This window comes from Neomonachus schauinslandi, chromosome 9 (genome assembly GCF_002201575.2).
Source record: "Neomonachus schauinslandi chromosome 9, ASM220157v2, whole genome shotgun sequence".
Taxonomy (NCBI): Eukaryota; Metazoa; Chordata; class Mammalia; order Carnivora; family Phocidae; genus Neomonachus; species Neomonachus schauinslandi.
Genome location: NC_058411.1, coordinates 32,637,389 through 32,654,581, shown reverse-complemented (window position 1 = coordinate 32,654,581; position 17,193 = coordinate 32,637,389). Strand labels below are relative to the sequence as shown.

The 17,193-nt window shown below is 44.1% G+C and overlaps 1 protein-coding gene across 1 annotated transcript; it reads left to right on the top strand.

Moving 5' to 3' along the window:
- The first annotated feature begins 6,982 nt into the window (after window positions 1–6,982).
- On the top strand, window positions 6,983–16,367 carry RDH12 (retinol dehydrogenase 12). The gene is made up of 7 exons (XM_021679522.2): window positions 6,983–7,195; window positions 8,625–8,743; window positions 9,458–9,613; window positions 10,270–10,374; window positions 11,436–11,645; window positions 12,888–13,077; window positions 15,532–16,367. Exons 1-7 carry the CDS (start codon window positions 7,128–7,130, stop codon window positions 15,632–15,634), a joined length of 951 nt encoding a protein of 316 aa, XP_021535197.1. The 5' UTR covers window positions 6,983–7,127; the 3' UTR covers window positions 15,635–16,367.
- Window positions 16,368–17,193: the final 826 nt, after the last annotated feature.

Sequence of the window (17,193 nt, the reverse complement as noted above, 5' to 3'; positions counted from 1 at the left end):
TTCCTTCCTTCCTTCCTTCCTTCCTTCCTTCCTTCCTTCCTTCCTTCCTTCCTTCCTTCCTTCCTTTCTTTTTTTTTAAGATTTTATTTATTTGGGCAATCCTCTCAGGTCCTCTCCCTCTTCAGGAGCTTTGTACTATCACTCAATAATAAACTTTACAAAAAAAAAAAAGGATTTTATTTCTTTTCTTTTTTTTTAAGATTTTATTTATTTATTTGACAGAGAGAGACACAGCGAGAGAGGGAACACAAGCAGGGGGAATGGGAGAGGGAGAAGCAGGCTCTCCCTGGAGCAGGGAGCCCGATGTGGGGCTCAATCCCAGGACCATGGGATCATGACCTGAGCTGAAGGCAGAAGCTTTATGACTGACCCACCCAGGCGCCCTGATTTTATTTATTTACTTGAGAGAGAGAGCAAGCAAGAGAGAGAACACAAGCCGGTGGAGAGACAGAAGCAAACTCCCCGCTGAGCAGGGAGCCCAATCCGGGGCTTGAGCCCAACCTCGGGATCATGACCTGAGCCAAAGGCAGACGCTTAACCCACTGAGCCACCCAGGCGCCCCAGTTTGTCCTTTTTCTAAGTATCATTTGTAGGAGTGACTCACAATTCACTTCTGTTAGAACCAAAATCTTTACAGTACTCACAAAGCTGCAAAGAATTAAATTAGAATATTCTAGGATTTAATAACCAGAGATTACTGTAAATTTAGCTGCTTGGAGATCTTAGCTCTAGGTTCTGGGAAAACACAAAGACGTAGGTCCTGTTTCTGTCTCTGAATGGGGGAAACAAGAATTTACCTAACTCAGCTTCAAGTTAAACTATTACTGCTGCCTTAAGGGAGAGGTTTATACAGTGGGCGGGGGGGGCGCCTGGGTGGCTCAGTCAGTTAAGTGGCTGCCTTCGGCTCAGGTCATGATCCCAGGGTCCTGGGATGGAGCCCCACATCAGGCTCCCTGCTCAGCAGGAAGCCTGCTTCTCCCTCTCCCACTCCCCCTGCTTGTGTTCCCTCTCTTGCTGTGTCTCTCTCTCTGTCAAATAAATAAATAAAATATTAAAAAAAAAAATACAGTGGGTGGGAGCCAGAGAAGGGAATGATGGATAGGGTGGGTGAAAGCCATAAAGAAGAAATGATACTTAAGTTGGACTTTAAAGAGGATCAAAGATTCCTTCAGCTGAAGAAAATTTCCATGATGTTAGAAAGTTAAAAAAAAAAAAAAGCAAAAGAGTAAATATGGTGATGTATTCCAACTTTGCATTCTGAAATGTTGTTTCTTGATTTTCCATGACAAATGGTGTGTGCGTGTTTCCAACATTTTAATGTGAAAAAATGTTGAACATTCATAAAAGTTTAAATAATTTTATAGCAATCATCCATCTATCACCTACATTGTACATTATGCTACATTTATCACATATAAAACAAGCAGAATAAATGTTCTTCTCTCCATCTGCCAGTCCGTCTTCTTTCATTAATGCACTTCCATGTAAATTGCAGACATTGGGACACTTTCCCTTCAAAAACTTCAGATGCATATCATCAATTAGAGTTCAATATTTGTCTATGGTTTTTTCTTTTCATGTAAAATGTACATACAGTGAAATGCACAAATTTCAAGTGTACATTCCCTGAGTTTTGACAAATGCATTGATTCATGTAAACCAAACTCCTATTAAGATATAGGTCGTTCATTCCCATCACGCTTGGAAAGTTCCTTCAGGAGAGGTGTTTTTGAAATTTATGTGTGTGCAGATCCCAGCCACAGTAGACAAATGGAGTGATCAGAGATAGAATTAAGCTGGGAAAAGAAAAAGGTTTTTTTTTTTTGAAGATTTAATTTACTTATTTGAGAGAGAGGGAACGTGATCACAGAGGGAGAGGGAGAAGCAGACTTGCCGCCGAGCAGGAAGCCCGATGCAGGGCTCGATCCCAGGACCCCGGGATCAGGACCTGAGCAGAAGGCAGACGCTTAACTGACTGAGCCACCCGGGCGCCCAGAAAAAGTTTTGAAGGGCAAAAGAATTAGGAGATGGGTAGCACCCCTAGGCCCTGAGGAGTTGCTATTGACTGATCAGATCAGCAGGTTAGCTTGGTTAGACTCCAGCTGAGCCAAAGGTATGGGACACTAAGCAAAACATTACTGTGCTCCAATCCTATTAAATATACACATACTGAAGTTGTATCATTCTGTTATCCTGAAGGCCCATCCTGGAAGGCAGTGTTCTCAAAGGGGTGATTTTGCCCCCCGGGGCATAGTTGGCAACATCTGGAGACATTTCAGTTGTCACATGTCACTGGGTAGAGGCCACAGATGCTGCCAAACATCTTCCAATATACAGGACAACCTTAAGAGAAAGAATTATCTGGCCCAGAATGTCCATACTGCCTGCTGTAGGGAAGGGCATATTAGCAGCAAACTCTTTTTCTTTTCTTTTCTCTTCTTTTCTTTTCTTTTCTTTCCTTTCCTTTTCTCTTTTCTTTTTGCTTTATCTTCTTTTCTTTTTCCTTTCTTTCCTTTCTTTTTTCTTTTGAAAGATAGTGTGTTTATTTCAGCTTTTAAAATCAAGAGAAGGGAACAATCATTATTCCTGAGTAAAATAAATACAAAAATATGCTTCCTTTTTGGTGACGTTTGGGGTAGAGACATGGGAAAAGGCAGCAAGCTCCTCATGGCTGGAAATGGAAATATCTATGTGGTGTTGCATGAGCCCTTTCAGGAAAGTGGGGGATGGTTTGCAGTAGGAAGATTGGATTTGGAATCTTTTACTTGTCTAGCTTCTAGAATCTGTGACTTTAAGACTAGGGGAGGGGAGGGAAGGAAAGAAAGGTTTAATTCATAAGAGGCTCCTTTCCAGAGCAATCAGGACAGGGATAACCAGGTGACCAGTGCAGTATGATTCCGCTTAAATTCGGACCAAAGGACAAATTAGGGAGCAGCTTCCCAGCTTCATAGCATGCCCTAGAAGGTAATGGCATTACCTTCTGACCTGTGATTTACCAGTGGCAGGAAGAGGGTCTTTCTCAGTGGTGTTGCAACTGATGAGTACTTTTTCATCCCTGAATTTCAGATCTGTTCCCATACTAGTTCTCCTGGTGTTTTCATCCTCTTCTCTCTCTGATTTCTATCTATGTTTGTTTCACATTGAATGTCCCTAAAAACAGGCACTGCTCCATTGTCCTTCAGTGTGGATTACAATGATGAAGTAAATCGTGGTAATGTGGCAACACATGTTTAAGAATGTCTCCATACTGGTTTGAGAAATAGCTTTGTTTCAGGATGTTGCAATGATTAATGAAATTAAACCAGTAAGTTTGTTTCAAAGTGATCTGGATCTCTTTGTTCAAAACTTTAATTTTTAAGAAGCCATGGGTTATAGGTTCACAAGGTACAGAAGGATACACAAGGTACATTCAGTGAAAACCTTCCTCCTCCTGTCCCCCTGTCCTTTTAGAAGCGACCATCATTAGCCATTTCTTGTCATCTCTTCTGAGATAGTCTATTCAGATACAGTGTCCATGTATTCCCTCCATTTTTAAGCAAATGGTAGCATATTATATACACTGTTCTTGTCCCAGCTTTTTCACCTAACACGTCTCAAAGATTGTTCTATTATCAATTGTGTTTTTTAAAAAGTAATTATTCCTTTTTTACAGCTGCCTAGTATCTGTTGTGTATGTGGCTGTCTATTATTGTGGTTAGTTAGGTTTCTTAGCTTTTGCTGTTACACATTTTGCTACAATGACAGTCTTACAAATAAGTGGATGTGGAATATCTGGGTCAACAGGTGTATGCTTTGCTTTATTAGATGTTATCACACTTCTCTCGGGAGAATATAACAGTCAACTCTCCCACTAGCAGTCCATCACTATTTCTTCACGCTTTTGCCAACGGACTATGTGATAATCTTTTTGGTCTTTGCCAATCTGTTAAGTGAAAAGGAGCTCCTCATGTAATTTTAATTTGTATCTCTCTTGTTATGAGTGAGGTTGGAGAGCCACTTGTATTTCCTTTTCTTTAAACTGTTATTTCAAGGGCACCTGGGTGACTCAGTCGTTAAGCGTCTGTCTTCGGCTCAGGTCATGATCCCCAGAGTCCTGGGATCGAGTCCTGCATCAGGCTCCCTGCTCCCTCTCCCACTCCCCCTGCTTGTGTTCCCTCTCTTGCTGTGTCTCTCTCTGTCAAAAAAATAAATAAAATCTTTTTAAAAAACTGTTATTTCAATTGGGTTGTTTATTCTTTTTCTTAGTAATGTGTATGAGTTCTTTAAATACTAAATAAATTAGACTCTTGTCTGCAGTACGTGTTGTGATATCCCACCCCTCCCACCAGTTTCTCTTTCATGTTGCCTTGTGTATGGTAGTTTTTGTCATGAAGATTTTTTTCTTTCTTTCTTTCTTTTTTAAGATTTTATTTATTTATTTGACAGAGAGACACAGCGAGAGAGGGAGCACAAGCAGGGGGAGTGGGAGAGGGAGAAGCAGGCTTCCCACGGAGCAGGGAGCCCGATGCGGGGCTCGATCCCAGGACCCTGGGATCATGACCTGAGCCGAAGGCAGCCGCTTAATGACTGAGCCACCCGGGTGCCCCGAAGATTTATTTCTTTTTTTGATTTCTGGGTTTCCTATCTTATTAGAAGGGTCTTACCACTCCCTTATTTTCAAATTTGTCCAGTGGCTGTTGTTAATACTTTAATGGTTCCATTTTTTATATTTTTATCTTTGATCTATTTGAAATGTTGATGTAAAGAGTAAGGTAAGGGTCAAGTTTACTTTTTCCTGCTGGTTACCTAAGTAGCTTAATACCTTATTGAATAATGCATCTCCCGCCTCCCCTAACCCACACACTCATTTGAAATGGGGCTTTTATCATCTCTAATTTTCAACATGTATTTGGGTCCGTTTTTTGGCTTTCCATTTTGTTCTGTTGACTTGTCTGACTATTCACCTGCTTGTATCACACTATTTTAAATTATTACAGCTTTGTGACATAGTTTAGCATTTGGTAGGACTAATCAATTGCTTGAGGGTGGCCTTTGGATTATAATATTTAATGTGTGTTTTTAGCAAACTATGTATTTCCATAATTTTAGATAAATTGAATATCATCTCCACAAACTAGGAGACGTTGGATTTGATTCAGTAGCACTGCAGAGCCGGAAGACCTTAGTATAAAATTATCCAGATGTGAGGTTATGAGATGTACTTTCCTTTGGGTGCTATGGCATTGCGTCTGTTTCTCAGCTGACCCTGGCCCTGATTTCACAGCAAGGAAGGACTCTAAGCATAAAACACCAACAGATCTTGTTTTCACACAAAATCTGTGAGGTGTTGCAGGCCCAGGGTCACCAAGTATGGGGGAAGAGGACTCTGTCCAGTCAGCTGGACCATGCTGGCTCACTGGACATCAACTGCTAGGAGAGGGGCATGGGGGAGCACCAGTGGCAAGATCTCAGGGGCTCCTGGGACTCTGAGGGCTCTGCTGCTGGCATGGCTGCATTGAACTGGAGTCAGAGCAGGAGAAGTGGGAAGAGAGGAGACAGGCACCATGGGAGTCAAGAGAGATTCCTCCTGGGAATGATCTGATTATGCCTTGTTCTGTTCATCATGCCCATGAGATTCCCAAGGGGCAGGAACTCTGTCTTCAGGATACTCGGCACAATGCCTGACACCAACAGGTGCTTAGAAAGTATATGTTGAATGGATGAATGAGGGAGGGAACACCTGCCTGCCACAGGGGTCTTCTTCATCACATGCATCTTTTTGGAGCCTCCTCGAGCTTCACAGGAAGGAGCAGAACTAGGGCACGACTCTTGGGGTCCTGTTCTGATTCTTGCCTGTCATCCCGTCCAGGAGAGGGATGTTGAGTGAACAAGGGCTGTGAACCCTCCTCCCACCCTCTCACACATTTTTGGAGGGCTCTAATAGCTTTTTGTCTTGTGTTTTCGCTCATCTTTAATAGCATCCAACTGAGGGGCAGCTGGGTGGCTCAGTCGATTGCGTGCCCGACTCTTGATCTTAGTTCAGGTCTTGATCTCAGGGACATGAGTTCAAGCCCTGCACTGGGAGCCTACTTTAAAAAAAATAATAGCATCCAACTGAAATGTTACTCCCGTTCACTACCTCTTCCTTTTCTGCCCCAAACCCTTGAGTAAAGCAAGTGGCAGAGCAAAGGAGACAGGAATCAATACAATTAATCAAAACAGCCAACTCTTTCACTGTATTTCCTATATGCCAGTTTCTGTCTCAAATTTTCTACCTATTTAATTAGTTTAATACTTAAAAAACAGGTAGGTATATATTTTTACCATACCCATTGCACAGTGAGGAAACTGAGTAACTTACACAGGGCCATGGAGCTTGTAAGTAGATTGTCTGGGATCTGAACCAGGAACTCCACTCTAGAACCCATGCACTGAAACTCTTTCCTTGGCATGTACACATGTGTGTTAACGTCACTGAAGGATAACATAAAACACAGAAAAGTGCACAAATCAAGTGTACGACGCAATGAATTTTCACACCTCTGTAACCAGTACCCACCGCAAAGAACAGAACACTTATCCCCACAGGAGTTCCCAACATGTGCCCTCCCAGTCTCTACACCTTTCCCACCAAGGGAAACCACCCTCCTGACTTCTCTCACCATTCCCCTGGGGGGTTCTGCCTTCTCTTTCTTTCTATTTTAATCACACTTGTATTCCAAGTGTCATTGGGTCTGTTGCTAAAGTTAAAAATATTCTGTCTTGCAGGAATAGGGGTGGGGGATGTCGGGAGAACACATTCCACAGATAAGAGAAATAATTGAGGGTGGAGAGTTAGCAGGTAGTTGCTCTATTTTTCCCTCATTCCCTTTGCCAGTAAGTGTGACGTTCTGCCCCTTCTACCGGCCTCTTCCCCGAGGACTACAACTCCCAGCAGGCTGTGCTCTGACAGCTCTCGGATTTAAATAGGATTCTGGGCCAAGCTTAGATAGAGTCAGGCTGCTGCCGAGCACCCTGGAGTGAGAGGAGCTGGAGGAGGGAGAGGCAGCGCCAAGCAGCCAGGAGTTGGAGTCAGATCAGGAGCTTGAACCAGACTTGGAGTCCAAGTTGCTTTTGCTAAAGCAGCAGCAACTAAAGAAGTTGAAAAGATGCTGGTTATTTTGGGACTGCTCACCTCCCTCCTTTCTTTCCTGTACTTCAGAGCTCCATCCATCAGGTTTGTCTTATTTCAGTAACTCATGGAATATTTTTGCAAAGCCCTGGATTGGGAGACACAGAGCTTGTAAATCGATGAGTTCTCAGCTGCTGAAAGAAGAGAAAGGGATGGAGGCTGAGGGAGGGAAGGTCAGGCAGAAAAAGCAGGAAGGAGGTCGTCAGGAATACCCTGGTGGGAAAATGGGAAGGAAGCACCTAGGGCTGGGAGAGAAGGGGCTCTTTTGAATGCTGATGCTGTGGACAGCTGACCCTATGAAGTCGCTTGACAGACAACTGAGGTGGGAGTGCTTGCTCTTTCACTCTATTCCCTTGGGTTTCTCTGAAGGTCCCTAGGTCCTTTCTTCACTGCCCCTGATCAAGGTAGCCCTGCTGGGTTATTATGGGAGGTCATTGCTGAGGGACTCATTGTTAAGTACCAGGCATTTTGCAAAGGAAACAAACTCTCTTACCTTTGAGACTACCCTCAACTAATGATTCAGGATGGGTCTTCTGCTGTGGGATGTCTGAAGGTGTCACAGAAATGTGTGTTCTGAGTGAAAAATTTGAAAATTGCTGACAATAAAGAAGATTAAATGGACATATCAGGAACAGAGTGTTGCTCTACGTCCTGGCATAGAAACCTGGGTTTAAGTTCCAAGTTTGCCACTACTAGCAAGTGACTTGAACTTCTTTGACCCTCAGTCTTCTCCACTATAAAACAGGGATAATGCTGGAGTGGTCAAGAGGATTGAAATAAGTTATCTACAGAAAGTGCCTAGCCTAGTGCCGAGCAGTCAGATGATGCTCAGGAAATGTTAGTTCTGCCCTGTTCCCGTTCTCTTTTTTGGAACTCATCAAATCAACTTTATGTGAGAGGATGCTCTCTTCACAGACATCTGAACAAGATAAGTTTCTTTCTGGGTGCTGTGGCTAGAATGGAATCTCTAGGAGGACAGCAGAAAACCTCTGAAGATGTCGGCTCTCTAAAACTGGAGAGGAAGCCCAAGACCGTATTTGTAGCACTGTTAATCAATTACTCACTGTTGATGCTTATTGAAGACCTAGAGCTCAGGACCACTGATTCCACTAATGCTCATCATCCACATGTTTTAAATGCAGGTTAGAGGAGGAAGCTGACTTCTGGGAACCTCTAGATGAGGGCTAGGCATCTGTGTTATCTAACAAGGGAGGTCTCCATTGGCCCTGGCTCAAGAGCACTTATTCAGCTCGTCCAAATGATCATTTGTAGTTTCTGGACACATGACCTTCCAACCTGAGCTGATGAGCAGGATGCCCAGTGGGGAAACAGTGTCCCCTGAAGATTAGCTTCTTTGGGTCTCCTGATGACAACTTAAAGAAATTTCTCTTTGAGGCTGGATGGATTTTCTGTTGCTCTCAGTCTGGAATTGGGAAGGATGGTGCATGAATGCTTTTGTTTCCCTTGCCTGTAGGAAGTTCTTTGCTGGTGGGGTTTGTAGATCAAACGTGCAGCTTCCCGGGAAGGTAGTGGTGATCACCGGCGCCAACACGGGCATCGGCAAGGAGACAGCCAGAGAGCTGGCTCGCAGAGGCAAGTCGTTCCCCTTCCATGTTCATAGGACAGTGCGTCCTGCCTTTCTCATTGGGACTTCTTTTTTTTTTTTTTAAAGATTTTATTTATTTATTTGACAGAGAGAGAGAGAGCGAGAGCAGGAACACAAGCAGGGGGAGTGGGAAAGGGAGAACCAGGCCTCCTGCCGAGCAGGGAGCCTGATGCGGGGCTCGATCCCAGGACCCTGGGATCATGACCTGAGCCGAAGGCAGACACTTAATGACTGAGCCACCCAGGCGCCCTCTCATTGGGACTTCTGTCCACATTTCCATCTCTTTCCTCCTGGGCTTGGAGGTTCTGGTCAGGAATTCAAGGAACCTGGAATTCAAGTCCAGCTCTGACACCAACTTACTCGGTACCCTTAAACAAACTTCCCCCCCCTTCTCTTTCCCTAGTGTATAAAGGGAAATAATGATGTCCATGTATAATATTGGTCAAATCAGTTATGCTAAAAGGAGGTACCAAGCAACATCAAATACCAGCGTGTAAAAACCAGGATTCCCAGGCTCGGGTTAAGCTGACAGCAAAGGGACTGAGCAGTTCTACTTTTGAGAATCCTGAGGCAGTGAACTAGCCCCTCACTGTATAGGAATGGCTGGGCTGGGAGAATGCTCTGTCCCCTAGTCACAAGCTTACATCCTCTTTTTCAGCCTAGGGTCTGAACATATTATTCTCTCTTTGTTTTGGCCCCAGGAGCCCGCGTATACATTGCCTGCCGAGATGTACTGAAGGGGGAGTCTGCAGCCAGTGAAATCCGAGCTGATACAAAGAATTCCCAGGTGCTGGTGCGGAAACTGGACCTATCTGATACCAAATCCATCCGAGGCTTTGCTGAGGGCTTTCTGGCAGGTAAGTCCCCTGTGAATAGACAGAAAAGCAGGAAGCTGGGTGTGGGAGTGGCTGCTCCACCCTGTGCCACCTGGGACCCTTACATCAGAGCCACCATGAATCCCCCTGGACAGGTTCTGCCACTTGAACCATCAGGGCAAGGAACTGGCAGTGGACAAGCTGGGTAGGATCCTTATCATCCTTTTCCTCAACAATGGGAAAGTCGGGCTCTCTGTCTGGGCTTGCAGCTTGGCATCAAGGTGTGGCCCTGATGTCACTCTCTTCTCTAATTCTGAGAATCAACCTTCTGTGGCCACAGACACTAGCTGTTGCCAGAATTCTTCTGTATTTTGGAAAATGACTAGCTCCACCAAGGCCTATGAAATTAATGAAGGACAGGGACCATGTCTGTCTTGTTTTATGACTATATGTCCAGTGCATAGCCTAGTGGGCCTGGCCCAGAGTCAGTACTCAGTATACATTTGCTGAATGAATGAATGAATGATGAATGAGTGGTGTCCAGGAAGATATCAGTAGCTAAATTTAGAAACCCAATGACAGTGTTTATTAAATATCACTGAGATAGATCCGAGGGCAAGGAGAAAATACTCAGGATTGCAACAGGCAGCTAGTATGCTCTGTGCTAACTACAGGGTCTCCTTGGTTTTCCTCTACAGAGGAAAAGCAGCTCCATATTCTGATCAACAATGCAGGGGTGATGATGTGTCCATATTCTAAGACAGCTGATGGCTTTGAAACCCACTTGGGAGTCAATCACCTAGGTAAGTTTGTTTTTTAAGATTCATTTATTCATTTTAGAGAGAGAAGTAGAAAGAATAAATTGGGGGGAGGATCAGAGAGAGAGAGAGAGAGAGAATCTCCAGCAGACTCCCAACTGAGCACAGAGCCTGACACAGGGCTTAATCTCAGGACCCCAAGATCATGACCTGAGCCCAAATCATGAATTGGCTGCTTAACTGAATGAGCCACCCAGGTGCCCAGGTAAGTATTTTCGAGTGACTGAAAAACAAGACAAACCCCATCTTGTTTTCTGTATGGAGATGACCCTATACGAGTACTGAGAATCTCTAGTGGTCTTCACAGACCCCAGGATTCAAATAGACTGGACATATTGGTTTTTTGCTATTTTTCCACTGACCAGTACAGAAAAGTGAGATCCTCCTACCTGTACCATTGAGAAACCCCAAAACTTGAGAGATACCAAGAAGAATGTCATTCTCAGATGGGGCTGTGGTAGTGCAAGGCTTGCCAAGCAGGGTCAGGCATGGTGGGTGCAGGAGTCTGTGTTTGGCTGGAGAGGGTCACATCTATAACTGAGGGCCAAGCAAGTCAAGGGTTGGACCATGGAGGAGGCAGACCTTGAAGACCTAAGGTATGAATGAGGCTGGGGTTCAGAATTCAAGGTGATGGCTCTAGTGAGGAGATCATGGAACATGTTCTCTGGTCTTAGGCAAATTATTTTCCCTGACTATTCCATCCTTCCTTCCGTACGTGAATGTACCTGGACCCTCAGTTGTGTGATCATGGCCAAAGGGTGGTCAGAAGCCAGCAGGCAGCATTTCTTCTGACTGGGACAGGGCAGAGGGACAAATAAATACAGATTAGGTGTATTGCCTTATCTGTAGTTTAGCTCTGGGCCTAGCTAGTGTAGGAATACACTAGCTCACACTGAATGATCATTTGCACTGGGTTATCATAGCACCAAAATTTGTTCATACCCAGAAGATAGTGAGCTATTACTGAAGTCCTATCATCAGCTTCCACCCCCTGAGCCTGGGCTACCACGCCACTCTTCAGTCTCCCTTGCTGGCTTTCCTCGCAGGTCACTTTCTTCTCACCCACTTGCTCCTGGAGCGGCTGAAGGAGTCCACCCCTTCACGGGTGGTAAACCTGTCATCAGTGCTTCACCATGCTGGCAAGATTCGCTTCCATGACCTCCAGGGTGAGAAGCGCTACAGCCGAGGTTTGGCTTATTGCCACAGCAAGCTGGCCAATGTGCTTTTTACACGTGAGCTGGCCAAGAGGCTCCAAGGTAAGACTGGAGAAAGGGCCATGGCTAAGATAGCAAAAGCAAGGTCTTCTGTTTAGATTAGAGATTCACAGAAACTTCTGAAGTCAAGATGTCAAACATGCACCTTTCAGTGGTAGCTTTATACACTAAGGAGAATGAGATTATAAACAGACTAAAAACAATTCTTGTCCTCGCAAAGCTTAAACTGGAACAAGGGTTAGGAATCTATAAAATCTGGAGACCATTTGCCACCGGGAATCAGTCAGAGTCTGGGAACAATGGTATTTACTATCAGAATGCAGAAGGTAGTTGAGTAGGGTAATTATTAGAAGAAATAATAATAATAATAATTGAGAGTTTTGTATGTGCCATATTATTATACATGTCTAAACTCATTTAATACAACATTCCTATGAGGTAGGTTTCCCCCACTCTACAAATGAAGAGATAGCTATATCTCATCACAGATATATTAAGAAACTTGACCAAGCAAGTTTCCTAGCTGAGCCAGGATTCAAATACAGATAGTCTAGCTCTGGAGTCTATGCTCTTTACTCTTCATCAGAGTTCAGGCCTTAGTCCTACAGCCTGTTAGGTATGACTGGGCAATTTACATAGCCTGTCTGTGATGAAGGCTCAGTTTCCACAACTATAAATGGACACCTTCCAAGCCTCTTTGAGAACTAAATAAGATAATGCCCGTGAAGCCCGTAGCACAGCCCCTGGTCATAATAAGTACTAAAGATAGTAGAGGCACCAGGGGGTGTCTTGGGGTCCTGTTAACATCCATTACCTCCATCAACACCCCTCAATCTATACCCCATAAAATGCACTTGCCCAGCAATTGCAGCTCAAAACAAGGTCCTAGCCTCCTGCCTTCTAACTAGTTGCTTCCCCTAAGCCCCTTCTATAGAAATTTCAAGGATACCACTGTTAATAATTGATACTCCTCCTCTTCCTCCTACTACTACCTGTGTTTTTTTCTACTATTAATACTTAAGCCACAGAGTAAAGGTGACATTGAAATAAAAGGACCTTCAATCAAGCACTCCTTGTGGTTCACAGAAGGCTGAGAAGGCAATAGATCTTTCTGGGAGAGATCAATTAATTCCTATCAGATTCTACCTGGCTAGGAGAGGCACCTTCTGAACCTGGGGTTTCGTTCTCTGAGTCCCTTCCCACTTGTGCATTTTGCTGCAGGAGATGAGCTGTTTCTTTGGGCTCAGATGTGCCCCCGAACTAACTATGCTTCCTTTGCCCTAGGCACGGGGGTCACCACCTACGCTGTGCACCCAGGCGTCGTCAGCTCTGAGCTAGTCCGACACTCCTTCCTGCTGTGCCTGCTCTGGAGGATCTTCTCCCCCTTCGTCAAGTCGGCACGGGAGGGGGCGCAGACCAGCCTGCACTGCGCCCTGGCTGAGGGCCTGGAGCCGCTGAGTGGCAAGTACTTCAGGTACGTGGAGGCGGTCCTGGTTTTCTCCATCACCTGGGTATGTGGTGAGGCACAGCGCTCCCTGGGCACTGCACCCGACCCTAGAGGCCAAGTTTGTGCCTGATCATGGAATCCAGGTTTGGGCTGGGCCTGCAAACCAAGTGCTGTTACTTTTCCAAGGGAGCTCGCATCAGAAACTTTTGTTTTATACCTGTGTACCACATTTCCAGGTAAGCTTTGTAGATTTCTGAGAGCTTCTAGGAAGGACTGTCCCTATTGGTTATGCCTTGGAAAGAACATTAACAGGCCCTCTGGATCCTTTTCTCTCCGTGAAGCTTTTGACCGCCTTCTTTCATGAATTCTTTAATACCACTTAGCACAAAGCACTGGGGCAAGGTCACCTCTCTCCTTGGGTGAACTCTCTCCCAGTAGTGCCAAGACTGGCATCATCTGTTGGAAAGCAGAAATAGGCATTTCACTGTTGAATCTCGCCACAGACTCAACGGGCAATCAGAGGTTGGGAATAAAAGGAAGCCCAAGATTAAATCTCCTTCCCATTCCATGACTTGATCCATCCCAATCTGCTATTCTGTCCCATTTGTTCAAGGCTGTTCATTGGCACACCATTTATTTATTTATTTAAGATTTTTATTTATTTTGGGGCACTGGATGGCTCAGTCAGTTAAGCGTCTGCCTTCGTCGGCTCAGGTCATGATCCCAGGGTCTTGGGATCGAGCCCTGCATTGGGCTCTATGCTCAGCGGGAATCCTGCTTCTCCCTCTCCCACTCCCTCTGCTTGTGTTCCCTCTCTCGGTGTGTCTCTCTCTCTGTCAAATAAATAAATAAAATCTTTAAAAAAATAAAGAAAATATACTTTAAAAAATTTTACTAGAAAATTTAAAATTACACATGTGGGTCACATCATCTTTCTCTAAGACAATGCTACCCTGATATCTAGGTGTTTAACATCACTGCTCTAAGTATGTGATAAAATATTATACAGTTGCTAAAACATTTCCAAATAATATTCAATTAATCAGAAAATGTCGGTGATATAATATTGTGAGAAAAAAATGCAATACAGAACTATGTAAGTATTCATTGTAAATACATAGAAGACAGTCTGGAAGGATACACAATAAACTGTAAGTAGTAGTTACTTCCAGGGAGTTTGAGAGTCAGGGGAGTGTGAAGGAGGATTTTAACCTTTTATTCCAGGTATTTCCTTATTAAAAAATTTTTTTTAAAGATTTTATTTATTTGAGAGAGAGAATGAGAGACAGCACAAGAGGGAAGAGGGTCAGAGGGAGAAGCAGACCCCCTGCCGAGCAGGGAGCCCGATGCGGGACTCGATCCTGGGACTCCAGGATCATGACCTGAGCCGAAGGCAGTCGCTTAACCAACTGAGCCACCCAGGCACCCTAAAAAAATTTTTTTAAAGGTCACATATTTCTTATAACTTGATAATTGAAATATACATTTTAAAAAAAGATTTTATTTATTTATTTGTCAGAGAGAGAGCACAAGCGGCAGGCAGAGGGAGAAGCAGGCTCCACTGAGCAAGGAGCCCGATGTGGGACTCGATCCCAGGACCCTGGCATCATGACCTGAACTGAAGGCAGATGCTTAACCAACTGAGCCACTCAGGTGTCCCTAAAATATACATTTTTAACAAGAGAAAGATATCCTCCCTCAATACTAAATACAATATGATCCTAGTTTTGTGCAGACGGAAGAGAGAAAGTCTATATTCATGCACAAAGCAAACAAGAGTATAAGAAAAAGTAAATAGGCTTTTCTTCCTTATCAGCACTGTATTTTCCAAGTGTTGTACAGAACTTTTATAATTAAAAAAAAAACTATTTAAAGAAAAACATCATGAGCGCTATGTTCTGCCCCCACCTCCTTCTCCATCTAGCCCCTTCCCCATCCCCTGCTCCCCACAAAACAAAAGAGTACAGGGTGCTTAGGCTGGGGTTCATCGGGCACAGGTGGATCTACGGATAGAATTCAAGGGGTCTGTGAAGTTGGATGGGAAGATAATTGTGTCTTCAATTTCACTAACCTCCCCCTGAAATTTGACATTTCCTTTGATGACAAACGTAGACCATAAACTGCAGGAGTCACAGTGCTACCTGTGCCTTTGTCATCAATAAAACGAAATATTTTCGCGTCACATGGCATTTGGTGCAGATGTCTCACGGTGTCACTTCTGCTCACCCCTACTTCAAAGGCTGGTGGCTATCAGACACAGCACAAGCTCTTGTTATAGAATACATTAACAAAGAAGCCTCCTTATTACTCTATCACGCACCTGTTTTTAAAATACTTTAAAACTACATTTCAATACACTTAGTTCCTTTTCATCCGATGTATCTTACACATTTAGAAATATATCCTAAGAAAGAGGCCATAAACTTTTCCAGACTGTCGTTTTCCACTCCTGGATGTTCGTTCTCTTTCTCTGCCCTCCAGTGACTGCAAGAAGGCCTGGGTGTCTCCAAAGGCTCGAGATAACGAAACGGCGGAGCGCTTGTGGAATGTCAGCTGTGAACTTTTAGGAATCCAGTGGGAGTAGAGCTGGTGGAGGAGCCACAGCTTTATCAGGCCTAGTGCATGCCTTAATGAAAGAGGACCAAGGAGAAGGCCACCTCGAAAGGATCATCCTCCTGGTTGGCTGCTCTTGAGAATCCTGCCCTGCTCCGATTCTCCCGACTCTTCTGGAAACCTTTGCACACCCAACACTCTTGTGAGGCTGGTTCATGGTGAACAAGATGTTCACACACCTATGGAGCCTTCTTCTCCAAGACTTGCAGAGTCAGCTGCCCTCTCTGGGCAGGAAGATTGGCCAGATGCCAGGCTGGGCACAGGGATGGCAGAAGAGTGTGGGAAATTAAGTCAGTTTCCTCACCAATACCAGAAACACCAGCCAGCATGCTCAGTTGATGTGACAGGAGCGTCAGAGTGACATACTGTATTTCCCGGGGCTAGAGACCCAAACTCTGGGCTCCTTTTAATTTGAGATACTAGTCACAACTCTAGAGGCTACACCAACTCAGGAAAATCTTGGCTTATTCTTGGCCGACTTTGGTTTCTTTCTCTGAGCATCCTGGAGCCACTGCATGAAGCTGGACCTTCCCATGTTCTCTTTCTGGTTCTTTTTAAGAGTTGAAAAAATTTTTTTTCTAGATTTATTGAGATATAATTGACATAATATTGAGTAAGTTTGGGCCTTCTCATTTTCAATCACGTAGATGGTTTCTTTCTACAAAGTTCTCTTTACCTAAAATTTTAGAGAAAATAAAAACTGTGCACTCATCTTGTTGCCTTATTTATTTTGTCAGGGTAGCCAGGGAGAAATGGAACAAAGTGGGGAAGCCAGCCTTCTAGTTTAATGAGTAGTAGCTCATCCGACCCACCCACCCATAACCTTCTTATAATATTGCATCTGGGTGCAAAATAAGGTGGTTTAGTTGGATATTTATTCTAGTTTCTTCCAGCTCTCCCATTTTATCATCAAAGATATCACCGGAGGGACTTAAATCACACAGATGCTGATCTCCGCTACAGATTAAGGCCAGAGGTAATATAGAACTTCATTTAATTTGATACATAGATGCACAAAGACCAGCCCTGCCTGAAAAATCCTCGACCTAAAATCACAGCTCTTCTCTCTCCTGGCCTCCCTTGTTCTCCTATGCTGCGTCTCTACCACCTGCTTCTTGCCTCAAGTGCTAAAGTTCACCAAGAAGAGGCAGGTGCAGATGTGCCTGATCTTTCAGCTGACACAAAAAGTCATGTTATTGGTTCTAGTTCTAAAGCATCCAAAGGGCCTCTGGTGACAAAAATGCCCTTTCCTTCCATAGCAAGGAGACTTAAAAAAAAAAAAACCAAACAACCTTTTTATTACATAGATTTTTCAAATAGATAAAAGAATAACAAGTAGTATGAATCCCCATGTACCTACCCATCATCCAGCTTCAACATGGTTAACGTTTTGTCAACTTCCCCCGTGACTTTTTTTTCTGGGGGTGAGGTGGGATATTCTCAAGCACATTCCAGACATTGTACATTCACCCAAAAATACTTTAATGTGCATATCCAAATAAGAACTTTTTTTTATACAGCCACAATGCT

Bases quoted from the DNA above. Each gene is read 5' to 3' on its own strand.
- RDH12 (XM_021679522.2), top strand. From the start codon at position 7,128: ATGCTGGTTATTTTGGGACTGCTCACCTCCCTCCTTTCTTTCCTGTAC. The intron at 10,375-11,435 runs GTAAGTTTGTTT...CTTTCCTCGCAG, and splicing joins CTTGGGAGTCAATCACCTAG to GTCACTTTCTTCTCACCCAC. The intron at 11,646-12,887 runs GTAAGACTGGAG...CCTTTGCCCTAG, and splicing joins GCTGGCCAAGAGGCTCCAAG to GCACGGGGGTCACCACCTAC.